Genomic DNA, 27586 nt, shown 5'->3' with positions numbered 1-27586 from the left:
CGTTCGCGACTTCTGTAAACTATAATCGGTCAATTATACTTGAAAGCATTATCCCTAAAGAAAGTACCTCTAGCGACTGAACACGTGCGACGTGGTTGCATACGAATAAGTTAAAATTCCGTTTTTCGAGCACGAAACGAGGTGTGAAACAGGAAAAACGTTATTGAGCCTCGGGTGGACCTTTGACAGACGCCATCGAAGCCTTTATAACTTCACACTAGGATTGATTGATTTGTTTTATTTTCCTTCGCGTTTTGTGCCACTTTTGGCTAATTTGCGAAGATATCGAATGAGGGATGACATGATTAAATCTATGAATGGACACTCACAAACATCCATGCCCAGGTCAGGATCCGAACCCGGGACCCCAGGCGTCGTAGCGCGATGTGCTAACCAATCCGCCACGGAGGACGGCTTCACACTAGCATGTTTACAGGAGTGGAAACTAGTCAAATGGCTCTAAATAACTTATTTAAATTATCAAAATAGCAGAAAAACAGACACACTTAATTACAGCCGATAGATATATTACCATTCTAAGAATAAAACTGGGATTTCGTTAAATCTAGCTAATATACGCATATCCATGCATCGAACACCTTTTTACTGAACACACAAAACTAATATTTCCAAGAAGAGAATTCCATGTTTTCAATTTGTACCAAATAATTCAACATTAATGAAGATGGCCCAGTAGCATTGTGGCGAATAATGTAATCGGAATCTAAGAAGAAAATGCGACCTTCAAATGGAAAAATTTAATTCTTTCAGCAAATAAGAACCAAAGCTCACGAAATATACTTTCATAACTGGCTACTTCAAGATAGGTTACGAGAAATGATAATTAATCTGAAAAAAATCTGTCATCAATCAGGGAAGTTGTCATGTATCCTCTCCAAAATGCAATTGCAATACCAAAAATATCGCAAATTGCAGTAACAAACACAAAAACGTCAGGGGGTTATAAAATTTGAATCCACAGGCACCAAAGGAAAAGAAATCTTCCGACACTACATTAGGTACCCACACTGGCCGCGAGCGCGAAGTGACAAACAAGAATACTGATTTCAACCTTCAATATTTCTCCAGTAGCGTTTCAAATGTTGGAATTCGAGGAACAATTGCATATATTCGCGCAATGTTCCCTATCTCTGAAAATAGGGTTATTATGTAAGAAGCAGGGTGGATAAAAGTCATGATTTTTATTTAAATCGATTTATTTTTTTAAAAAAACGAGCTTAGAATTGCTTGTATGTTTTTGGCACCATACATATAGATAGATAGATATGTGTTTTTATAGAAAACCATTTTCTATAAAATATTCGAACAGTTCATCTAAAGCAAATAAAAAATTACATGTAAATATACATTTTTCTGTTTCTGATACTGTACATATGAACCTACTATGGAAATGTTTGTTGAGTGTGTTAATAAAACTATACTAATTTCAGTACCTTTTCTTCCAGTGAAAATAAAACATTCTGGATGTAGTGTATTGTAACTAAAAAATATAAACTTGAAAATTCTTATAGTCTTTGTAGCAGAATTTTGGCAATTTTTTTAATGACATGTTTGAAAAATATAATCTGCCATGTTTAAATACAATTTAATAATAATAATGGCATTATTTATGGTTTAACATGATTAGTATTTTGTATATCTTTCTACACAAAATGTTTGCTATTTTTGCCTATAAAAATTATTGAATTTTAAATCAAGAGAAATGTAAATTTGTTTACATTTCCTTTCATATGAGCTTCGCACCATCATTACATATATTTTGTTTCCTTTATTTTCCTTTCATAGAGCCTAATAAACATTATTAAATGATTACAAGATTAATGTACTTTGAAAAGTGATTCTGATATCTACAAAACCCTTATGCTCATTATTCTATATATTCTTTATTTCTGATTTAAATCGCGATATAAAGCAGCCTGATTTGAATCAGTCCACCTTGGTAAGAAGTTATTTAAAGGCTAGAAACTCCTTCATTCTATCTTCTTTCATGAAATAATCAAGTAAAAGGACTTGACAAGTTGTTTAATTTTGCTATTATCACAATAATAATTAATTTTAATGGTCCACACCTGAGGTGAAACGTTGGCATTTGAATCGAGTGTCCTTGCTGAAAGAACACTCTGTATATCTTATCAAAATTCTACCCGGGGAATATGTACCTATATCGGCACATAAATTATCAAGTAATATTTAAAAGGCTCTAAAAGAATCACTTCTTGGAGGACCTTGCCCCCTTCTCGCCCTGCAAATAGCCCACTTCATATCCCGCCTGCAACACAGACTGGCAAGTTTTTGAAAGCTCAGGGAAGGAAAAAATGCACTCACCGTTCTCGTTCACGTCGTAACGGGGGTTGGCGGACCTCGTGGTGAGGAGTGGAGTCTGCTCCGTCAGTTCTCTTTGAAGCTGCCGCGTCTCCTGAGTCAGGCTTCGAACCCTTGCCAGCAACTCCTCATAGCTCGACACCGGTAGAGTCATGGCTCCGGTTGGCCACCTGGAATAAAAGCAGACAAGAAGTAAAGAACGAAACGAAAGTCAAGTGAATATCATTTCCATGAATACAAGTCTGGAGGACAAAGTGGCAAGTCTATCACTCCAGTCTATAGGCGTAACTTGTAAGGGGGCCCTTGACTACTAAAATTTTCAGGTTTCTTAAAAACTACAAGGTTACTTTTGTTAACCTCATTCATGTTCTATCCCAAAGTAAGGCGCCAAATTACGCTGATGCCCCATTCCAATGTCACAACAGGGTTTCTATATATATATATATATATATATATATATATATATATATATTAAACATTTCAAACCATCAATACACAATACTCATTCTTTTGTTTTGTTATAGCAATTACTTACGTCAATCTCAAGAAAAAAAATTTGCAAAGAGATTTTTAGGCCTAAAGTTAATTTATTGAATGACGTTCCGTTCTGAGTTTTAAGTCAACTTTATGCACTGGGTCTGGACCCACGATTTAAAGTGGGGTCCGAACCAGTATGCGCCTTCACCGGTGATCGAACCTAGGACCCCTTGATCGCGATCGGGAAGGCCCGACGCTCCGCATAAAAATCCCATGTTTTGAGTCTATAATATTCTCTCCTGGAATAATAAAATTAATAATAATAAGTGGCAGTGGTAGAGGTGGCAGTAGTGATGGTGGTGGTGGTGTGTGGTGGAATATGAAAATATCTGGCCTGGTTAATATTTTGTACATTCTGCTTTTTTAGGTAACTTGAGTTTAGGTCTATATTATCCCGCTGGAATACAAATCAACTGAGACGTTATTTCATCTACTCCTTTTCTCTACAATCAAATAAACGGCGTCAAATTCCAGGAGGAAGGCTCCAGAACGGAAGGCGAAATTTTAACAAGACCGCACTTCTCAATGGTGCATGATTGCATGCGAAGACATCAACTTATTCCATACACGTTGACACCGAAAATCGCTACACCACTGCCGCACACCGATCAGGGAATTCCTGAAATTAGTTCTTTTCCAACTCGTGTACGTCTGGGAGTACGGCTTGGTCCATTCCCAAGATAAACTTTTCATTCCGTCCCTGGAAGCTTCCAAAGCGTTTGTAGTGGATGGACGTGCTTGAATAGAGCTCCGCGCTTTCACCCCTCAGCTAGCCTGGCATTCTATTCTCCACCGCTGTACGTTGCCACATCTTCCGCCAGGTCAATAGCTTCACCGTGCGGATCTTCGGGGTTGTTATCATGTCCAAGCCTACACTATCAGTTGTTTCGACCAAAGTGGAAGAAATAGGCAAAACTATGGAAGCATTCCAGCAACGGCTTGATGAGTTGCTAGACAACCATGGATCGGTTCAAGAAGATGCTGACCTCCGCAAGTCACTCCTGAACCTCAGAGAGGAGTTTGTTGAATTTAAGAGATCGACGAGCGACTCCATGACAGAGCTTCGGCGAGACCTAGAGAGCATGAACAAGCAGATACGCACGAACACAATTGAAATAGATGACCTAGCGCAGTACTCTAGGAGGAACTGCATTTTGCTGCATGGGGTCCCCGAAACCACCAACGAAGACGTGGACAGCATCGTGCTCCAGACTTTACAAAATAAGCTTCAGTTGCAGCACATCAAGCTCGAGCACGTTGACCGGTGCCACAGGCTTGGCCCTCCGAAAAGATCGTCTGCGGAAGTTTTGAGATCGGGAAAACGCCCCATCATAGTGAAATTTGTAAGCTACCGCTCCAGGAACGAGGTGTGGAAGTCGAAGAAGATGCTAAAGAACTCGTCCATATTAATTACAGAGTCGCTAACTCCCTACAGACAGAGGGTTTTGCGGGTGGCAAAGGATCGCGTAGGGACACGCAATGCCTGGAGCCAAGACGGGCGCATTTTCGTATCTCACGGAGGTCGTCGCTACCTTATATCTTCCCCCGAGGATCTTGACGTTCTCCCTTGACATGGGGTGCAACGCGAACTGAGTGTGAAGTGTAATGAAGAGCATATGTGACTTTTGTCGTTCTGATACGCTGTGTATGAATAATTGTGTGTGTGATGTGTTCAAATCATGTGTGTTTAGTGTGAGTTTTTTGTCCGGGTTCTTGTTTATGTTATCGTTTTTTAATGTGAGTGTGTGTGTGTCATTCCCTGATGCTTTCCTCCATGCTATTGTGCTTGACAGGGTAAGTAATAATTCTAAATTTAATTTTGGTATGCTAATGTTTCTTCTCCCATCTTGTTTCTGTTCGTTAAACCTCAATTCTAAAAATGGCTAATCTGGCAACAACGCATCTCGGTGACAGTGGACGAAATTCTGAAGAGCGTCGTCGCTCTGCTAATTGCCCTGGCACTCCGCCCCCCGCGGTCAGCACAGCCGAAATTCTCGGAAACGAGCTGAAGACTTGTCCGAACTCACTGTTGGTGTCACACGTGAATGCACAGAGCATCGAAGCGCACCTCGATAGCTTCAAAGCTATTTTCTCCCCCCTGAATCTCCACTGCATTCTTGTATCGGAGACGTGGCTTAATCCCCTCACACCCTCCAGCATGGTCTCCTTGCGAGGCTACAACGTCTTCCGAAACGACAGGTTGGGGAAACGAGGTGGCGGGGTGATGGCACTGATAAGGGAAGATATTAATGCGGTGGTTGTGGCTAAATCTGACGGTAACTACGCACGAATGACAGAATATCTTTTCTTGGAACTTACCATCAACAAACAGAAGCTACTGCTGGCTGTTGCGTACCGTCCACCTGGAACGTGCTTTGTAAATTGTGAGGAGGAACTGGCTAAACTCATTCCCATGTACTCGCATGTATTATTACTGGGCGATCTGAACTTTCATTTAGAAACTGACAAACCTGAAGTAAATAAATTCCGCGCTGCTATCTCTTCTTACAATCTAAATATTTTGAAGCTCGATCCTACCTTCCACACGGCTACATCGCATTCTTGGCTAGATGTCATCTTAACAGGAGACTGCTCTCGAATCACCAAACATGGACAAACGAGTGCCTGCGGTCTCTCGTTCCACGATCTTATTTACGTTGCTTACTCGCTCAATGTTCCGAAATCCAAGCCAAACATAATTGAATACCGCGATTTAAAGAAAATTAACCCCGCTTCACTAAACGAAGATGCTACAAGAACCCCATGGAATTCAATAAACAGCTTCACTAATATTAACGATAAGCTTAACGAATTAAATAGTCTAATCTTACACCTTTTCGACAAACATGCTCCACTAAAGAAAAAACGCGTCACGCGGCCTGCTTCCCCCTGGATGACCGACAGCATTCTCGCACTTATGGCGGAGCGCGATTCGGCTCACCGCAGGTTTAAATCTGACAAGCGCCTCAAATCTCCAAATACCTTAAATAGTTTTAATAACTACCGCGTGTTGAGAAATCAATGTAATCAGGCCGTGCGCAACGCAAAGAGAAGGATTTCTTACGCATTATTAAATATGCAAGGCAACCCCCGAATGTTGTGGAATAACTTAAGAAATCTAGGGCTAGGAATGAAACGTAACGTAGATCCTACTCGTGTTTCGTCCCTTGATGAATTAAATACGCATTTCTCTCTCTCTAATTCAATGAATAAGGATGCTAAAAATGTTACTATTAGAGCTATAGCAAACCACAAAACAGAAATGATAGAGTTTAATTTTAACCCAGTCTATGAGTTCCAAGTTGCAACTGCAATCGGTCGGATAAAATCTGGTTCTGAAGGAGCCGACAACCTCCCATTGCGACTAATAAAGCTGATTTTACCTCATGTATTGCCATACATCACTGACATTTTTAATCTTTCTCTGCGCTCTGGTATTTTTCCAGATAAGTGGAAAATAGCACACGTTGTTCCTCTCGCCAAGACTGACCCCGCCACTTCCATTGACAATTTCCGACCTATCAGTATTCTTCCCGCGCTATCGAAAGCATTAGAATACATTGCTCACGACCAAATCAGCCGGCATACAAATGAAGTTCTGGCTCCGTTTCAGTCGGGATTTAGACCTAATCACAGCACTAGCACCGCCATGACTCACATAACCGACGACGTCAGACAAGCGATGGACTGCAGACAGGCGACAGTTTTAGTTTTATTGGACTACACGAAAGCTTTCCAGTCACTCGACCATGATATTCTCATTTCCAAGCTAAAATCATTTTTTAATTTTACCACCTCTGCAACCGACTGGGTCAAATCCTACTTAACTGGACGTAAACAAAGGGTGATTTATGATGGAAAGTGCTCGGCGCTATCTGAGATCACTTGTGGCGTTCCGCAAGGAAGTGTACTCGGCCCTTTATTATTTTCTTTATACATTAATGACCTGCCAAATATCTTGAAACACTGCCGTTATCACCTGTATGCCGATGACCTCCAGTTGTACTATTCTGCACCCCCAGTAATGTTAACCGATGGTATTTCCAAGGTTAATGAAGATATAGAGAGGATTGTTAATTGGTCGGTAGACAATGGTATGTATATTAACCCTAACAAAACACAAGCAATTTTGATTGCTTCCGATAAACTGAAACGCTACGTAGATCTTAACATTCTGCCTTCCATTCTTGTAGATTCGACTCACATTCCATTTAACCAAACTGTTAAAGATCTGGGAATTGTATTAGACGGAAATTTATCGTGGTCACATCACACAAGTTCGGCGTGTAGAAAAGCCTTCGCATCTCTGTATTCTATAAGACGCATGGGCAAGTTTCTCCCCACCTCTATCAAGGCCAAACTATGTCAGTCCCTAGTTTTATGCCATTTAGATTATTGTGACGTAGCGTATTCGGGTTAAAAGGTGAGTCAGCTAGACGTCTGCAGAGTGTTCAAAATGCCTGCTTACGATACATTTTTAATTTAAAATATTGGGACCACCTATCACCTTATTTTCTCAAATTGGGGTGGCTACGTATGCAAGAAACACGAACGCTGCACACTCTGATTTTACTTTACAAAGTTCTCAACCTCAAGTCACCTTCCTATCTCCTCTCTCGCTTCCAATTTCTTCACGAATTTCACGATCGCGACACCAGATCACGGAGCTCCTCAGTTCTCTCCATCCCCGTCCACAGATCAAACTTCTTCTCCAACTCTTTCTCCGTATCGGCTGTAAGACTATGGAATCAGTTGCCAGAAAGCACTAGAGCAGTAAGCTCCGTCGCTTCCTTTAGCAGACGTGTTCGCCACTCTCTTCAGAGTAGTCGTTAGATCTTCCCCTGTCAAGCAGACTAAAAAGCATGTGCAAGTGAACGAATTCTTAAAATACCTTGCAGTTACTTAAATACAATTTTAAATTTTGCATTCTTTCATTCCATATTTAGTTTTTTGTGTATTATATATTTTGTATTTTGTGTGTTATATTCAGAGCTTTAAGACTTGTGTGTATGAGTATAATGTGTGTGTGTGTGGACCTATGTGAAATGACTTAATGTACTTTGTGTATAATATAATAATGTAAAATTTTAAATGTATGGTTGAGTGGAAGAAAAGGCTTTGTACGGCCTTAACTCCGCCATTTAAAACAAGGCATTAATAAATAAATAAATAAGCTTTGCCTCTGAATCCCATCGCGCAATTCCCTTTGAAATGCGGCATCTTCATCTTCTTCGTTCTTCCCCTCGTTAGTGCCTTCCCTTCTCCTCCACATATCCCACGTGAGCGTAGCTTTTGGTAAACTCAGAAAATCGATTAAACGAAGACGTTACGATACGAGGTGGACAAGACACGAGTCTCTACATGGCGAGCAGGAATCGAAGAGGGTAAATCGAAGATGAATCTGAACGAATTTTCTACAACTCCTTTATCAAACCTATACTATCCGGATATTTGGATATCCAGATTATCCGTGGCATTCGAAACGGATAATTTGAAATGCGGATATTGTGGCCATCCCTAATCTGAAGACGATTTTTCTGCGCATACTAACGGAAGCCAAATATAAACAGTTCATAAATACCAGATATCTCCGACCTTGATGGTCCGTATTTGGGGCGGGGGGGGGGGTCATATTTTCAAGTCATTCTGCTGCATACAGAGTTTGCTGTGAAATTCGACTAGCGGGTCATTAGACGTTATTTTGCTGCATCTAACGGAAGGGCAGGTTGTGCAGACTTTTGCCTCCTTGTATTTATTTAATGTTTAAATTCGTTTCATATTGTTTAGAGCCTGATAAACAAAAAGTGTTGGTGTAAATCATATTTTTTTCAATAACAATGGCATACAATATGACTATAAGGCCAGCACGTTAATGGACGAACTCCTTTTCTCTACTGTGTTTATCGTTTTAAAATTCATCAGGTTTTTCTGTCCCACCCATTATATATCATATAATAATTCATAAATATATATTTATTTGTGTGTGCGTGTGCGTGTGTGTGTGTTAGTGTGAGTGTGGGTGTGTGTGTGTGTGGTGTATGTGTGTAGATTAATTAAGATCTCCTTCCCTCACCAGTCTTCAATGATTTCACACCCTGATTTGAACCTTTGTCTGTTCACGTCAGTAGGGATGGACGATTCTCGGAAATTGATATATCGTCAAGAAAATATCGTCACACACAATACGATACGACAATATATTTTCCGTATCGTGATATCGGCGATATATCATCCCCACGATATATATCGCCAAATATCGTGACAATATAACGCTGACACGATATATATTGCTAAAATGTGACGATATATCGCCGACACGATATATTGCCACATATCGTGACGATATATTGCCGACGATATACGTCGCCAAATATCGTGACGATATATCGCTAAAATATTGTGACGAAATATCGCCGATACAGTATATATAGCTAAAATATCGTGACGATATATCGACGAAACGATATATATCGCCAAATATCGTGACGATATATCGACGAAACGATATATATCGCTAAATATCGTGACGATATATTGACGAAACGATATATATCGCCAAATATCGTGACGATATATCGTCTATGGTAAAATCGCGCTAACTCCCGGCGCGGAACCCATCTTTCTGGCATTGACCCTCTGTTGCCGCGTTTACCGAAGGAACCGCACCGCTTGAACAAGAACCGACAACATTAGAATCCCTCCTCCCCGAAGCAGCCAGCAGAAAAACAGGATTTTGTCAAAATAACCGTTCTACGCTGTGATTGCATACCGGTTGGTACCCAGTCCCAACTGTAGTTGATATCGCGATATATCGTCTGGACGATATATCGCCGACTTGAAGGTCAGAATTCCAAACCGGCAGATGCGGTTTGTTGTCTTCCAGTATTTCTGGAGCAGGTTGCACGACTGGTTGCAGATGTCCACACTCTTTGTTTCTTGTGGCAGGCAGGTGCGGCTGGGCACGTGGAGCCGGCTTCACTCCTTCCCTTGACCCCTAAAGAAAGCGAACATGAAAGCCGGAATGGAGCTAACGAATCAAAGCCGGAAGTCACGCCATTTGAAAAGCATTCACGCTAAATCAACGGCAGGATCATTTCGCTTATCTATGCACAACGAGACTGTCGCTGAATAAATGAACCAGCCATATATCGGGAAATGATATCAGTATAGTATATGTCGTCAGTAAGGTATCGCCATTAATAATACAATACGATATTTCTTTATCAGGATAATGAAGTGTACAGTCAGCAGCAATAAAAATGTGACAGATCCTGAAATACTCGCTTTCCTGCAAAGTGTGTTGCCTAACTCTACGGCGTTGGTAGAAGTTGCCATTGAAAATTTGCTATTAAAGTCTACATCACACGGAACTGGATTTCCAGTAGGTATGCCGTAGTTGGCGCTGGACTGGCTACCAATTTGCTAGTTTTCGCCTCACACGATACTTATCAGCGTACTTGTCGATAGCCTTTTGTTCCCATACGAGGGAAGTTGAAATGGCGGCCGCGTGAGATGTAAACAATGTATCACTTCACATTTTTAAAAGCCGATAACTATTCAACCAAGAGGAATAACGTTTCGTATAAAACATTTGGTACAAAACAATGGCGCTGCTTAAATACATACTTTACAACGATTACTGTACACGTATGGAAGAATATTTTAGTTGTTTCAAATGTAAACACCGTGCACTCAGTGTTGCCAAGTTAGCTCTTTTGGGGCCAGAACTGGCCCTTTTGAGTACGTACTCAGCCCCAAAATTCAGCAAAAGCCCCAAGGGGCTTTTTAGCCCTACAGAGAGAAATCTTGCAACAAATCTAGCCCTTTCAGTAATGAAATGTTTTATGGTATTTTCAGTAATGTAAACTGCAAACAAGAATTCACTTAACCGATCCTCTGCACCTGCAAGCTCGTCCTGCGACCCCTCTTGGGGAGCAGGTAGCAAGTGCACATTGTCACTTTATCCTCTGGTTTCTGGTTTTGATATGCTGTGTAGCCCGAGGCGAATTACGGATAGCGTCGATTCCAGAAAATGCGAATCTTTGTTCAGTTGTATTGCATCTGGTCCTTGAAAGTTCACAGAAATGCGATGTGGAATCGACGAATCGTTCGTAACAGTGAGGCTCGACCAGAGACTAGTTCGTGTGTGCGGCCGTGTGTGTGTTAGGAGTGTGCGTGGGCATATATATGAAGGAGGAATATGCCGAAAATGTGTAATGCTTTTGTGTAATTTACTGCACCACAATTTACGGGGGAAATGAATTATTTAAGGTAAGAAAATTTAATTTAGTTGAGCGTATGCCTCTCATCTTGACAGTTGATTAGTTTTGGTTCTTGAGTTTCAGAAATTTTGCACCAAAACACCAAAGATTTGGAAATCTAGCCCCTTGGATGTGAATTTTAGCTCCATTTTGGGTGCGATTTAGCCCGTTTTTCTCTCGTGCTGTTGGCAACACTGCGTGCACTCAGCATAGATGGTGTAACTCAACGCGCCTTTCATGCTGTATACGTTATATATTGCTGGAGTAACACTCGGAAACCACAGACAAAAACGCTCCTTTGCACACTCACGGATTATCTTCACATGGCGAAACTTTGCTCTGATTGGCTGTTCCACAGAATCCAGTCGAGGAAAGCAAATAGCAATTAGAACATGTCCTATTCCTCCAAACCAGTCAAGCAGTCAGCCAGGCGGCCATGATTGCTACCTAGAAAGTTAGTTCAGCGCCAACTAGGACATTCCTACTAGAAATCCAGTTCCGTGTGATAGGGGCAACACACACAACGCCTTGCAGGAAAGCGAACATTTCAGAATATGAGTGTCCCATTTTTATTGCCGGTGACTGTACCTAATGTAGAATACAATACAAATAAAATTAACCCGCACGAATGCAATTTGCAGGGCGTATTGCATGAGAGAGAAATTCACTGATTTACTCTGTTGTTTACGTCCCTTTTCTGTCACATTTGGCTAATCGCAACGATGAGGAGTAACGATATGATGAAACTGGTGAAGGGGTACTCACAAAGAACAGCGATGCCCAAGATGGGATTCGAACCCGGGACCCCTGACATCGTAAGGCGCTGTGCTAACCACTCTGCCACGGAGGTGACTCAAAAAGTCGCCCCATACAAAGCTTTCACATCAAAGAGAAAGTGCAGCGAACTAGACGGGGCTATACAACAACACAACGTTAAATTAGGTGGGAGTTACTGGTTCACAAACTACTCAACTTTCAAATCATCGAGATAAAGAGAGATCGAATCATTCCAAAGAATTCTAGAATTTTGCCGGATAGACATTTCGGTTTGAACACTACTCAACAGAAGAGTTGTCAGTGACGTCATTTTCCTACAGAAATTTGTTAAAGACGACTGTCAGTGCCTCCAGTGCAAGACAAAGAAAACTATTCTGCACCAAAAGATCAAGATTGAATGTGCATGAGTATTCGCCTGCAGGCGAATGCAGGACACTGTGAATGAACTGCTAAAACTGTAGACTTCGATATATTCATGGACAAAAATATACATCAAGGCAAATCCTGAGAAGTGGTGATACCAAACAAAAAAAAAATATTTTCAATATGCACATGTTATATATCAAATGAATGCATGGCATCTCTACTTCAATAATATAGCAAAAAAAAAATTAAATCAAGAAATGGAAATACTATGGCCATATCTGTGAAAGCTTGTTTGACATTTTTAAATTGTCATATTAGATGCAGATCTGGCAACATGCTTTTTTTCTGCAAGTGATGCAATCCAAAATGGCCGACTTGATCTTCTAAGTTGGTAGGGATATAGGTGGTGTGTTTATTATCAAAGGAATTGAAAAGCCTCAACTTTCACGGTAAATAACATTAATTTTAGAAAAACTAATTAGCATGTCACAACTGTAACAAAAATTAACCTTTCAATTAGAATAAAACAGATTCTGTACTCAGTATTGTTTTGCAACATGTGTAATATAATCAAAAGTAATAGTGGCCATGTGTGCAAACATAATATAAACAAAAATGTTATTTTGTCCAGTTATTACTATTTAAAATTTGCGTTACGGTTGTGACACAAAGTGTTTCGGTTGTGACATGATATTTTTGTTGCTGTTGATTACCCCTTAAACACAGTGTAAAACGCAATGTACACAACACAATACACACAATGTACACATCGAAAGCAACAATATACAGGGTGATTATATACTCTATTGTATAAATATAATTCTTCTACGATTGTAGAAAATGCGTTTCGTGCAGCGGTGCGTCGCTGGGAGTTTTGTGTGGACGTACATGGTGGTCATATGAAATAAAGCTAAGTGAAACCTGTGGGATTATGTATTACTCTGAGGTTGGGTTTACATTATCTGTAGAGGTTTTGATAGATTATGTGTTACTAAGTTTTCCATTCTCATTATTGGTTTGATTCTATTATCTGTTTTCACAGAAATGGATCGAAACTTTATAATCACCCTGTATTTAGTAAAATGAGATCACCATTAAAGAATTTGAACAGGACGAACAATCAATGTTAAGACATTAAGACTATTTGCCTACCCCCACAGAAGTTTGTAAGAAATTGTATTTCAAAGATAACAAGTTTTTAAATTTAGTGCTTCCATAGCATTGTAATCATAGCAGTATTGTAATTACCTATATATAATTTTGGATATAATTAAAATTAAAATAATGCCAATTCATTGCGCTTTTTTTCAGTGTCTCACTTGTGGGTTTACATAAACTGCAGGATAAATGCTGATTTTTTATTTTTTCAGTACAATGTCACAACCGTAACACCCTGTCACAACCGTAACATTTTTTTTTTCTAAGGGACCTACAGAGAATAAATTATGAATTCAACTCTAAATAGTTAACTGTATATCTGTTGTGACATTTTAAATTTTTACATTTTGGTATTTTTCTTTAAGGGGCACGAAATGTGAAGTTATCATTAAGAGAATAAAAATGTGTCATCAACCGCGTCACAACCGTAACAAACTATTTTTTATTTGTAATAAGTACAACATCAAATGTGAACGAATGAATGTTCCATGTTGTACCTTTAGGTGAATGCTAAACACGAAAAAATGTTTCAGAAGACAAAATAGATGTAACCACCTGATGAACGTGTACTTTGTGTCACAACCGTAACCAGGATTTGCCCTGCCCATCAACAAGTGCATAGCAAAGTGTAAACGTTGTGTGCATGTAGGTTCATTTGGTATCTTCTTTTCTAGTGTGTAGAGTGTATTATGTTCAACGGAATTGGGATATGTATCCTGTGCTGAACTAATGAATAATAATAATAACAATAATAATTCTATGTTCCCATCATAAGAGTTCGCAAATGTACATCAGCTTTTGAGAGGAACGAAGCTGGTTTCTCGACTGCTTCTCGAAAGTCGAACGTGGGAGTGAGTCCTCTTCAATGAAACCCTTAATTTTTGAGTTACGGTTATTACTGACCTGAAGGCGAATTTCGTCTCCGATGTCGGAATCTCATATCCGGGAATGCGGGATTATATTCGTGTCACGAAGGGGGTTGCTTCACGTTGTTTCTGGTCACGTAGCTCGACAGTGCGTACAACAGGGGCTGCAGACCGAAGGGATTCTCGGATTCCTCTCTCTTACAATGCTTTCAGACGCAGCTGGGAAACGCAGACGAATTTCAAATTGTTCCAGAGTGCTCTGTTACCATGATATGTGCGTGAAACAGTTCTGAGCTAGGGGGGAGCAGCACACGTGGTTGTAGGTGTCACGTGCGAATACAAAATGTCTTTCACGTGGTGCGAGAAACGGTGGGCCCTTTCTTGGAATCTAAAAGAAAAAAACTTTGGGACAAACAGGGCCTCGCTAAAATTACTTGGTTCGAGCTTACCATCTGCACTTTGGAACATTGGCTTATCACCCCTCCCCCCCTACAAAAGCACTGTTGTTAAAGAAAGTCCAATTTATGGTAATTTGGCGCTAAATATAACTTTAATCCACTCTAAAAATAATCTTTCACCCGATCCTCTTCTCGATGGGTAATGTTGAAACTAATGTAATGACACAGTAAATGGAAGAAAAACACCGGCTGTATATACTCTATGTGTAAGTTAGTTATACACATTTTAAAAAAAATACCGTATTTCAAATATCTAAATTATTTCACTTTGTGGAAGCCTGCCGCTGTATCCCCCCCCCCCCACAAATCCTCAGTCCCAAAATCCCAAAAAGGGGGAATATAGTAAAATCACCGTATCCTATATACGCGGTGGCATCTGTACGGGAATTAGGGGACCTACCCTTCTAAATAGGACATCCACGTTTATGGAAACAAATTTTGGTCCTTGGGAAGCAAGACTGGCACACATACATACATACAAACACACACACTAAAAAATGGCGCACTGGCGTATCGTCGTCGCCTTGTAACCGAGAGGTCGATACCCGGTGCAGGCACATAGTGGTTGGGATACCACTTTGAACTGTACGTCCTGTTCCGATTAGCCTATCTATGCATAAAGTGGTCTTTAAACTTTTTTTAAAAAAAAATCAAACTCTAGCGTAACTTAAGTGGGGGGGGGAGCAAGTCAGCGTTTCGCGTACCATCGCCGCTGTTTTCTGGCTTTCGAGACCGGAACCCGCTATTTCTTTTCATCTTTAGCTTCCCCGAGTGGTCTCAACGTCGAAATTTTGGAGCTACACCGGGGATCGAGCGGCAACCACATATCCACTCGGAAGCATCCCTATGCTTGAAAAATTAATCACTGGAATTTCCCCAAACTGGATTTTACCCAATACATGATGACTGCGCTAAGAAATCAATGTTCTTCTAGTACATGTATTTTTGTTCTTTAGCGTTGCTTTTCCGTCACTTCTGACTAATCGCGACGACGTGGATATGTGATGACCAGATGAAACCGATAGAGACTCACAAAGAAGAACCATGCCCAGACCGGGACTCGAACCAGGTAACGTCCGTGGCGAGACCGAAAGTTTCGGTCACCCGAATCGGCTCCAGTACTGAAATTTCAACCATTCTCACTTACCTCCAGCGGGACAGTAATTCTACTAGATTTTCTCTGTCGCGCATAGTACACAGGTGGTTGTAATTTTGAAAACAGTCCTGTCACACTTGCTTCCGAATCGCTGGAACAGTCTCTTTAATACCAAGCACTAAAACGTCATAATTCTGCGACGTCAGTGATACCACTACAGTGCCTGCCACAGACACCATTATGGTAATGAAATACACCAATAACAACAATCCGGCCACTGAATCTTGTCATTCCCTCCCACCTGCCACTACCAAGCAGCTGTCACATGTCGACCACCTTCTAAAGATCTTCAAGTCCCCAACACAGACACCCTCACACCCTTCACTGTCTCGACCACCCTCTCGCTGGGTTGCCACACTTCCAAAAAACAATACTGAACTTCACAGTCGCACTACATATGTTGCCAACGGAAAACAACATACTATTATGTCCGCAAAGAAACAATCCCGGCATTACGGCACCTAACTCCGACGTCTACAGCAGACATATTTGTCACGCTTGAAGCTAACCATTTACCATTACCGTCCCTCGCCCCGTGCACTGCAACACGCGATACTCATTGGCATGACACGAGAACCACCGTGCTTCTTGGTTCAATGAATCATCTAAATAATTACAGTCAGAGGGCACTGCCATAGGTCGATAAGTCATTTATCATCGTTACTTTCAGTGCTTTATGGTACGGATACAATTACAATGCAAAAGCTCGAATTATATTAGTCTGCTAACTTGTTAACTTCAGATACTGTGAGAATCACAGACACGATCTTGTTATTGTTTTAAATTCAGCCAATTTCAGCAAAATTTGAAAAATGAATCTAAATGGCTGGGAATTTCTTTCCTGTGTTTCGATATGTTGGATACAGTCTTATCGACAATCGTAAATATAAGTTTTTGCTACCTTTATAAAATACTCGTACATGTGAATTTGCAGGACATCCATGATTATGATTATGTACTTCCCTGAAAAATTGGCTGAAATCGAAAAAATAAAAGTTTGCCGTAGATATTCACTCATTTGATATTGTACGGAAAGAAGCTCTCAATCGATAATTCACCGGGGAACAATTTTTTGTTGCATTGATACCAGCACAGGCCCGTTGCCAGGCAGGGGCCAGGGGGGGCTGAGCACCCCCTGGCACTGAGGTCAGCCTCCTTGACATTAGGTGAAACTATTTTATGTAATTTGTTTACAGTGAAAAGTGAAAATATAGGCAGCAGATATTATTTTGCTCACAACTTTGCTGAAGTATAAATTCAGGGAACATGAACAGCAGCTATTACATTCGTTCATCTTATTTATAAGAAGAAGTCTTAAGAAGCGGCAAGTATTTAGGATAGATATTCTCTTCTCTAGGCTTCAGAAAGTTTCTTCACAGGGGGGCTTCTTTATCTGTACCTTCATTGCTCCTGTTGCGACACCCCATTTATACAAAAATCTGTGACTTTGATGTCATTATGCAAATTCCCTCCGCATCTGGGTCAAAGGTTAACAGCTCCAAAGTTTTGGGAACGAAGGGGAGTTTTATTGTTTCGGCCGGGGATTGAAATGTAAGGTAGGCACTATTATTGATATCATCAATGTAGTATGGAGTGTGTAGTAAGGGATGATTTCAGTAGCAGCCAATTAACACTTCAAGTGATATTTTAAATGATATAGAAAAATTTACCTTTATTTAAGACTACTAAACTTCTTAAAAAATGACTTGATTTACAAAGCCCCCCCGATAACCCGTGAGCCCCCCCCCCCCCTTGGAGATCAATTCTGGCTACGGGCTGAGGCTAGATTTTCTCTGTAAGCTCTAGGTTGTTGTTTTTTTTTTTTGATTGTTTGTTCTTTTTTTTGCAATTCAACATTTTAAAGTTGGGTGCAGTCTTGGATACCATCTTGGCGATAATATTCTTCATGTATTCAGAAACACATGTAAGTGCATCACAATATGCATTACAATTTGAAAATACAGCAAGATAAAAGCACTTTTTGGAGTATTAAGCATGTATTCAAAAAGTAACAAATATGTCTACATGTAGACGGCAGGGAATATTAGAAATTTGATATGAATGGCATGCAAAGTTAAAATAGGTTCTACACGTATTCAGGCAAGAATTTGCACCTGTAGCTCTTGTGTTGTGGACTTGCTCAGGGGGATATCGCTGGCAGCAGTAGTCGGCCATCATATTCTTGTCCCATCGCCTTTGACATGCTCTTTTATGGCATTATGTTCTTCTCGCAAATGCACTGAGTGACCAACTCGAACTGATCCATAAACATTCCCGTTGTGCAAGAGATACTGTGCTTAGAGCTATCGAGAAATAATCACCATTCTTTGCACTGTACGGAAATATGACACTTTTTCCTACCCCTGCAGATTTTTTTTTTCTTGCAGCCTGGATGCTAATAGCTCAACTGCTTTCTTATGTCCAAGTGAAGAAGCCATGATCCGATATGTAAAACCGAGAAAGAGGTGTTTTAGGGCCTCACCAATGACGTAGTGGGAACGTCCTCGCCTTGTAATCAAGGGGTCCTGGGTTTGATACCTAGTGGAAGCACATAGTGGCCGGATCTCACTTTAAACTGTGGGTCGCATCTCGATTAGTCTTTCTGTACATAAAGTGGACTTACAACACACTCAATCAATCTAGCAAAGGTTGTTTAGTGTGTGGTTAAGTACATCTCAGCGTCGTTGTCCACCTATCCACAATGTAAATACCAAAGGGTGTCCTTTTTCGCAAAAGTAAAAGTTTCAAATTGAATGATAGCTATAGCATATACGGGAAAACCTGTTTAATATTTGAAATCAGCGTTGAAAAGTTACATAGAAACAATTGAGAAATCAAATGCAACAGAAAATGAGAAAAAAATTGTTCACAGAGCAAGCCTGTATTACACAACTAACAAACCTACAATGCAATTCAGTTCAACTTAGTATAAATTACCCTAAGTCAGTGGTTCCCAAAGTATACGTTGTGGCGGACTGGCTGGCTTACAGGGGCACCACGAAATGTTCTAATATTTTCAATTGTAAAATCAATCAATGATAAGACTGTTCCAAATATGTGCTTATTTGGTACTTTTTACACACAAAATGTTTCTGAATTTGAAATTTGTTGACTTTTCAACTTAAGGCAAGTAATCTAACCACACTAAATGATTGAGGCCTACATTCTGACTTGGGCATCATGAAAAAAAAATTTGAAACACTAAGGGCACCGTGAAACAAAAAAAGTTTGGGAACCCCTGCCCTAAATAATACAGCGAAACAGTCCTTTGAGAGTGAATGACTGTACATGCTTTTCTTCATTGAGTAACATGTGATCAGCGCATTGAGTCCTGTGGCTCACAGTTTCTTGCTTTCTAGACCAGAGTATGTTATTTCTTTCAAGCAGTTGTACCCCTGATAATGGGTCACCAGTGAATTGTTGGTGGCTACCATACCAAAGGTGAGAATGCGAATCATTTCGATACACAGGAGTCTCAATATACTATCAACTTTGAATATTCCAGTTTCAAGTCCTGTCACCTATTTCTCATGATCATCATTCAACATCATCACCACAATTACTCTAAAGAGGTAGAACAGTGGCATTGCCCAATACAATCCAATAATAATTTTATTTTTTCATTACAAAACATTTGTTTTTTTGTTTTTTTTTTCATATTAAGATTTGCTTCATCAACATTTGGAGAAAGGGCATTTTCCACCAAGGCAGGTGGAAACCTCCCCCGAAATCCTACAAATATTTAATTTAAACAGTGTATAGTGGTAATTGATTTTACTTCCTTAGCAGGATTAAACATTTTGTATAATATGCTGAGAAATTCGTCTTCAGGACTTCTACCTTCCGAACTTTTTCGGCTTTAGATGGCGGCTGCTGATAAGGAATGACAAAATGTGTTTAGTACATAATTTTATCCACTTCTAACAATTTCAGGCAATGGTTAACGTTAATGCGTTATGTAAAAATTAAGTCCTAAAATATAGGACATGCAATACAAATATTGAGTGTCAATCAAAAGCAGTTGATACCATTTTCGAATCACTCCAAAATCTATAACGAAAAAAAAATGCTACTTTTGTTTATGCAGAAAGTACAATTTTGCAAAATTTCAGGAAAGGTCCAAACCCAGTAAGCCCATGCCTAGACATGCCAATGTAGGGTACACACTCAGAAAACAAAAACATGTGACAATTGTTACCTTTTCAAATTAATCAACAAAAGTTACACACTGACAATTAGGCAGAGAATGAAAATTTTAATAGCAATACAAATTTCAATGGTTCTTATGGCTATTCTTAATAATCTTGCCATTAAAACATTCAGCAGATGTCTTCAACTCATGAAATCAATATCAAGACAATTAAAAAAATGTAATTTCTTCTGACATTATACTGAAATGCCAACTAAATGCCAATAAACTCTGTTCACAATAGGAACATCAAATTGAAATTGGCATGGAATAAAAAAAAAAACTGTATAACTTGGCTTATTTCTGTGGGGTCCAATCATAATCAGAGATATGAGGCTAGAAATAAGGGGTCAAAATATGGAAGGAAACCACCTGACAAACCTGAAACACAACACGACCTGTCATAATTATGGCTACTGGAATTGAACCTACGACCACAGCAATTCAGAAAACCTGAAATTAACAAATTTCATGAGCACATGACCACGTGGTTATTTTAAAAAGCGAGTGGCATGATGATATTTCTTTCTACCCTCCAAGAAATGTTTACCTGAGCATGCGCGAAAGAAAATTTAAGGCAGAAAATCAAGTTAACATGTATTTCTTTCTCCATATCAACATTTATATAAGAAACATTATATAAAAAACCAAACTATCATATTTTAGAATTAAGCCCATATGTGCCAAAAGAGAATTTCATGAAAATGAAAAATAATAAAGGCTTTATTTTTTGTTGTGCACACACAGAATAATCTTCTCTCTCTTCAAAATGGATTGCAATTAGGTTTAATTCAATGACCCAACCTTCCTTTACTCTACGTGAACATCCTCGTGTCCTAATAATTATAAGTTGAGTTGGTGTTTTAAGTCCACTTTATGCACAGTAAGGCTAATCGGGACTGGACCTACAGTTTAGCATGGAATCCGAAGCACCATGTGCCTCCACCGGGTATCAAACCCAGGACCCCTTCATTACAAGGTGATGATGCAACCACAGCACCATCGAGGAGGCCTAAATAATTGTGAGATTGTGTGTGCATGAATGTGCAATGTTGGTTTCATATCATCTATGTTGAGCAAGGTGTAAGGTCAGCTAGTATATCTGTGTTAAGTTTGTGCCAAATTAAAACCATGCCTTTAATTATAAAGATGATAATAATATGACAACACACTGCAGTTGCAAATTTTAGGAAACTTTGCAAAATGAAGAAATTTCCAAGTTATTTTGTGTCATGGAGGGGCGATCTTTCTGTGCAAAACAGAAAAGTTCCATGAGGCAAATGTCTGACAATTGTATACTATCAGCAGAGCATGAAATTTCAAGTTTGAAGTCAGTCGCCAAACTAAAATCTTTGGTCGCCACTATTTTATATTGATAAGTAATAAAAATATGAGCAAGTATTAAAAAGAATTAATGTTTGTGTAGCGCTGTCGTTCTGCACTGAAGTACCACTTATCAATCGCAGCTGCTGGGTCAAACTCTGACATGGGGGGAGGGGTCCATTTACAGAAACTCGGAGCAAATCATCCAGTGTCTCAATCTTCAGAGAGTTCCTGTAATTAAGTAGTCTTCAGTCTGTTGTGACAGCTGAAACCTCTCTCACATGAAACTGTGCTCACTGGTAGAACAGTACAAAATGTCAAAATCTAGAGCAAATTGGGGAATCTTGTTGAACACTCCTCACTGTGAATTTTCTCCAGCATCTGATTCGAAGTCAGAGAAGGAAACAAAAGTTTGTATTCTGTCCACTCTGCTAACAGAACATCCATTTTCTCATTATGAAGGCTCGGGTTCAAGTACATGTAGAGCTTCTTTAATTCTTTTATCCCAAACTGAAGAATATTTTCTTAGGGAGGCGGACCCAAAGTGTCGAAAACATGCAGAGATGCAATTACATCTGTTGATATAGATTGCAATCTTTCTGTGATGTACACCTTCGCATTGTTAATTAAGTTTCCTCTAACAGTCTGAAACTCTTGCTCTCCATTTTGAATGTTTGTGAGCTGCACATCCCTGATCTTCCCTGAAATGGATACATGGTCCAAGAAATCTTGTTCGCTTGGTCCAACATTAGATTGTAGGTCATCCAGTGTTCAATTCTTATTTTCAGAGATGCAATCAAAAGATTCTTATTTTATAGTGCCACGCTTAAAGGGTTCAATTTCCTGTAGAAATCCAAAAGGAAGTACAGAAGCTTAACAAATTTAAATTGCTTCAAACTTTTCAGCAAACCCTTAGCTTTAGCGCCATCATTGTCTTTTCCATGGGCCACCTATTCAAGCTTTCATGATTGCAAGAGAGCTCTTACAGCACTTCTTGCTGGCTAGCCACCTAATAGTGTGGATATCACTCAGTTTTAGAATTTCTTCTATAACTTCTGCCGTTTCTCTCAAGAGGTGAAGTCTTTTAGAAGAGCCATGATAACACTGAAAAATATTCCTAATCACAGAATCAAATGCTCTAAGATATTCAACTAAACCACACGCATCCAGCACAGCTAACTGCAAACGGTGTGCAAGCCAGTGAATACTTATCATTTTATTACAAATAGCTTTAATTTGCACAGCCTATCCTGATTTGTGCCCGACAATATTTGCTGCAGTACCCAACCCTACAATGTAACACTTGTTTCTGTATTTATTTGAACCTATTGCTTTATCTAAATAATCAGTTATGGCTGTGAAGTAGCCAACAGAAGTAGAGTTTGGAAGCTCTATTACTCCTAAAATGTCCTCCTTGATGTGACCAATCATTTGCATCCACGTATCGAACATACACATCCATCAATCAGAAGGCTGATGTATGTATTTCTCTGGAACCACTTCACTCACAGGCAACTACCACTGAACCAAAAAAAAAAAATAGGTAAACAGAACGAATTTACTACCACGTCAACCAACCTTCACGAGTGCATTTATCGCATTCTTTTGTCAACAAAGACTGGACACTGGCACGTGCGAGAGCAGTTCACAACTGTGAAAACAGGGTTTTACCGTGCACAAGCAAGGAGTCTCGGTTGGGCCCCGGTCTGCTCCACTCTACCCCTCCCCTCCCCACCTCAAGTCCGAGTGGAGGAAAAGAAAAGCAGGGAAAATGGGTTGGGTTTGGTTGCATGTGCATCCAAAGTGGTAGCATCCCAACAGTTGGAGAACTGTTGTGCCGATTAGATGGTGTCGGCATTTAGTGGACGCGGGGTTTTCAATCGGCTCGCTTTCCAAAACCATGTACGAACGTTGGATTGAGATGTTCGGGCGTGTTTGACACATATTTGAAACAACGGAATTTTAGTCGCCAGCCCCAAACTTTTGGTCGCCATTGGCGACCGGAAATTTCGCGCCCTGCTATCGGTTTATACAGTTCTAACTTTTCGCTAGAACCGGTAAATAACTCCTCTGTATGATAGAGAAATGCCTTTATAAAGCATACGTATTCCTTGCTTAGCTGTAATATACAAAGATTACAGCTTCTTCCTGTCTCTGCGACTGTCAGCCTGCTTGACCGACTACTTACAGATTTCCTGCTCCCTGCTCACAAGGTTTCAAGAATGGCTGACACTTAACCCTCAGTGTTTCTATATATAGCTCGTTGGCAGTGCTCGAAAGTAGCATGCTACTTGTAGAGGCGCTACTGTAGCTAGCTACAAAATTTGTAGCTGTAGCTGTAGCGGCATTACATTTTAAAAATTGTAGTTGTAGCGAACTACATTTCTTCTCAGCATTTTCAGGTAAATTCTGAATGTGGCGACAGCGTAAAAAAAATCAACAATAACGCTTACCTTTGCAGGAGGTTCATAAAGACAAAGTCTATTACATGGAAATACGGATAATGTAGATTATAAATATCTTGATATTGCAGTATAGGTTTCCACGTAATTTATTTCATTAGTATCTTAATAATTCTACTATCCAGATAACTAACTGTCATATATGAATATATTTCAGCTAACAGCTACTTTTATGATGTTTTGGGGAAATGCCTCATTTGTGGCACCCCTGAAAAAAAAAATATCTCGTTTCCACCACCCCGGAACTGTGGATACCCCTAGTATAAGAGGTAGCAAAATGTCATTAATTACTGTGTAAAACACAACTTGCAGTGCAAAAAGGAGCGATCCATTTTCCCCTAGAATGACAGCAATAGTGCCAGCAATCAATAGCTCAGTATGTTAACAGAACTCTCGGATTTTCACATCAGTTTTCTCAATATATTTCCCTTTAGATTTCCTGTTACTTTTGCTAATCATGACAATGAAGATCAATGTTTTATTTAGTAATTATCTTATCTACAGTCAAGGGGTCCCGTGTTCGATACCCTGTGGAGGCACATAGTGGTTCGGATCCCACTTTAAACTGTAGGTCCTGTCCTGATTAGGCTTACTGTGCATAGAGTGGACATAAAACCAAAAATCTTATCTAGAGTCGCTTTCTGCAGCTTTTGGCTAATGTGAGGAATGGAGGAGCAGGAGGATCCTATCCTCCAGGCGTCTTTCCTAGTTTTTATTTGTAGTCCACTTTATGCACAGACAAGCTAATCAAGACTGGTTTCGAACCACCACGTGACTTAACTCAATATTTATTCTCAAAGAAAATATGTTTATATATAAATGTAAATAATTCTACCAAACTTTATTTGTGTATAGTTGTAATCATTAATTTTGTGTCATCCTAATATATCAAATTTCAATTGATCTGCCGCTTACATAGGTACGTTATTCTGAAACACTATATTGAAAATAAGCAACTGAAGTAACACTGCTATCAAAATTACCGAATGACAGGAATCATGATAACATATAACAGAATCTATTTTCCAGTAAGTACAACTATCATACTAGGGTCTTTGGAATATCCTTGTGGTGGTTAATTTTTTTATGCAAAGGTAGCGGAAAAGTAGCGAACAGCAGTAGCGTAGCGAATTACTTCTTGGAAAATGTAGCTGTAGCGAAGCTACATTTTGGAAGAGTAGCTGTAGCTGTAGCGAAGCTACTTTTAAAATGTAGCATTCTGATCACTGCTCGTTGGTCACTACACATGGCATCCAGCATTGAGATTTCTGAGAAACCTTTTTGATAAAACACTAATTTCTTCCAAAAAAATGCAAACACATTTTCAAAAACCTAAAATTTCCTGAAACAACTTCTGGCACAAAAATAACACATCTTTGATGACACCTGGCATCCACACGTGTCTCTGAATTGAAGCATTTACTCTTGAGATGGATATCAATGTGTGGCATGGTATATACTAGTATCAAGGGCTGGAGCAAAACTCACCACTAAATTATGCATCAAGTCATTATTCAACATAATCAGCAGCATACACACAGAGAGAAAAATATAATGTTTCTGACCATGAAAACAATTTTTGTCAGTTGAAGGTCCTTGATTAACTGTACCCCTTGAGAATTACATAAAAACACTCCTTGACTTCAAATGTTTATAAAATTAAAACTTCTTGGAATATGTTTATAAATATGGTGACCACAGATACATTAACTCAAAACATTTCTTGCCTTTCCCAAAGAATCTCCTGTGCACTCCTCCTACTGCCAAAGGGCAGTGAAATCCAAGATGGCGCCCACCTGACGCATGTTGGAATTTCAGACCAACCAAAGAATGTTGGGAGTGTGCAGCGTGATTTCAGATGCAAATTTCATGTGGATCCGCCTACTAACAAGTCCATTTTGAAGTGGAACAACAAATTCGTTGAAGAAGGTTGCATCTGTGATCATAGTGCATGTAATCAACTGATAACATGTGACTGTTTTCAAATTGTAATCACTTCTTGTGTAAAAGAAAAAGAAAGAAATGTCATAGCATACTGTTTTGTTGCGTAGCAACCAGTTGTAAAGAAACATTTGAAAGAGATAACAAGAACATTTTGCATATAGTTCGAATCATAGTAATTGGTGCATAATTTAATGTATTTATTCAGTGAAAATAATAAGTATACTCATCAGAGAACAGTGTTGTGATTTTGAACTATATTCATTATTGTTATTTCATAATTTGCTGTGAAGTAGAACAGTTATTTACTGAGTATAATATAAAATGCTCAAGCCTCTACGACAATAGCAAAAAGTGGCGACCGTGTGACAGGACTCTGAAGTTAAGCAGTTCTTCGGATAAATGATGTGAAATATAATCTCAGTAGGTCTGGGATTGATTTAAATTTGTGTAAGTTTTTTTTTCGTTAATGAAAAATGTCTTCCAGAGATTCATCTAAATCTCGTAGCAGAAAGAAGACTGCTATGCAATACGAGGGCACATATCTAGCAACGTTTACAAACGTTCAAGGTCAAGAAGTTAATTCTGATGATAAGACTGATACCAGTACTTGCAAGGTATAATGTTGTGATGATACGAAAGCTGACATCAGGTTTGTTCAGTGCTATAAATGTCTTTCATGGTTTCACTTTTCTTAAGTTGTCAGTTGTACATTGGTCTATTTATTCTACTACGGTAGAGAATTACTTTTGTAAATCTTGTGAACCTAGCTATAATCCATATGAATTGTCAGCTTACAAAGAGAGTATTAGTCCTAATTTTAACGATCTGCTAGAAACAATCAAGAACATTCAGTTCGTGGTAGTTAATTCTAGTAAAGAATTAAAATCTCAGCTTGAAGATTCTAACAAAGAATTAAAATCTCAGCTTGAAGATTCTAGTAAAGAATTAAAATCTCAGCTTGAAGATTCTAACAAAGAATTAAAATCTCAGCTTGAAGATTCAAACAAAGAATTAAAATATCAGCTTGAAGCTTCCAACGAAGAGTTAAAATCCAAAATTGAAGCTTCCAATGTCGAATTACAGTCTAAAATTGAATCTATAAATTTTGATTTTAAGCAGGTTAATAACCGTATAGACATGTTGGCTTCTGATGTGGCAATAAGAATCGAATCTTTAGCAGAAACGTGTGTAAGTTCAAATGCAGAATTAAACCAGAAGTTGCAAGAAAGCATGCAAAATTATGACTGTAAAATATCAGACATTCTTAGTATACAAGATCTTCGTGAGAAACAAATAAATGAAATTGAAGGTTCTCTACAAGGTGCAAAAGACGATATAGGTAAACTCAAATGCGGAATTAATGATTGTTGTACGCAAGTTGAAACATTCGATTCTAAGGTTTCACAGTGTTTCGAAATTGTTAATCAGTACGATAATAATTTGAAACAGCTTGCATTACGTGTTGATGTCATTGAGAATAATATGCACAAACCAATTAATGTAAATTATGGTGGTGCTGATTGTGCTGTTACAGGTACTTCTCATAACAAATATTCTAATACGAACACTCAAGTTCATGGTATTGATAATGTTGCAAATCGCCAATCGAGAAGATTAAATGTAAGGCGTGATTCTGGAACTGGTCATAATCATGATTCTGGTTTGAGTGATTCAGATGGAAGTTCTATTAACTCTACGGATAATACTAAAGTAAAGACGTTTTATGTAAGGGAACCGCATCTTAAC

At 39.2% G+C, this 27586-nt stretch overlaps 1 protein-coding gene across 2 annotated transcripts in view; it reads right to left on the bottom strand.

The window, feature by feature from the left end:
- LOC145978334 (uncharacterized) overlaps positions 1 to 27586 on the bottom strand; it is a 278099-nt gene that overhangs the window by 245256 nt on the left and 5257 nt on the right. The window contains exons 1-2 of one of the 2 annotated variants that reach the window (XM_083110911.1): positions 15914 to 16284; positions 2347 to 2513 (exon numbers count right to left, since the gene is read on the bottom strand). In XM_083110911.1, coding sequence (XP_082967037.1) covers positions 2347 to 2513; positions 15914 to 15957 — 211 coding nt within the window. In that variant the 5' untranslated portion in view covers positions 15958 to 16284. Of the gene's footprint in view, positions 1 to 2346; positions 2514 to 15913; positions 16285 to 27586 lie in introns of those variants that run through there. The other variant, XM_083110912.1, reaches the window with a different exon arrangement.

The sequence above is a fragment of the Lepisma saccharinum genome, chromosome 24 (assembly GCF_977018435.1).
Source record: "Lepisma saccharinum chromosome 24, izLepSacc3.1, whole genome shotgun sequence".
NCBI lineage: Eukaryota > Metazoa > Arthropoda > Insecta > Zygentoma > Lepismatidae > Lepisma > Lepisma saccharinum.
The sequence above is the reverse complement of the archived record's forward strand: the minus strand, read 5'-3'. Positions and strand labels throughout refer to the sequence as shown.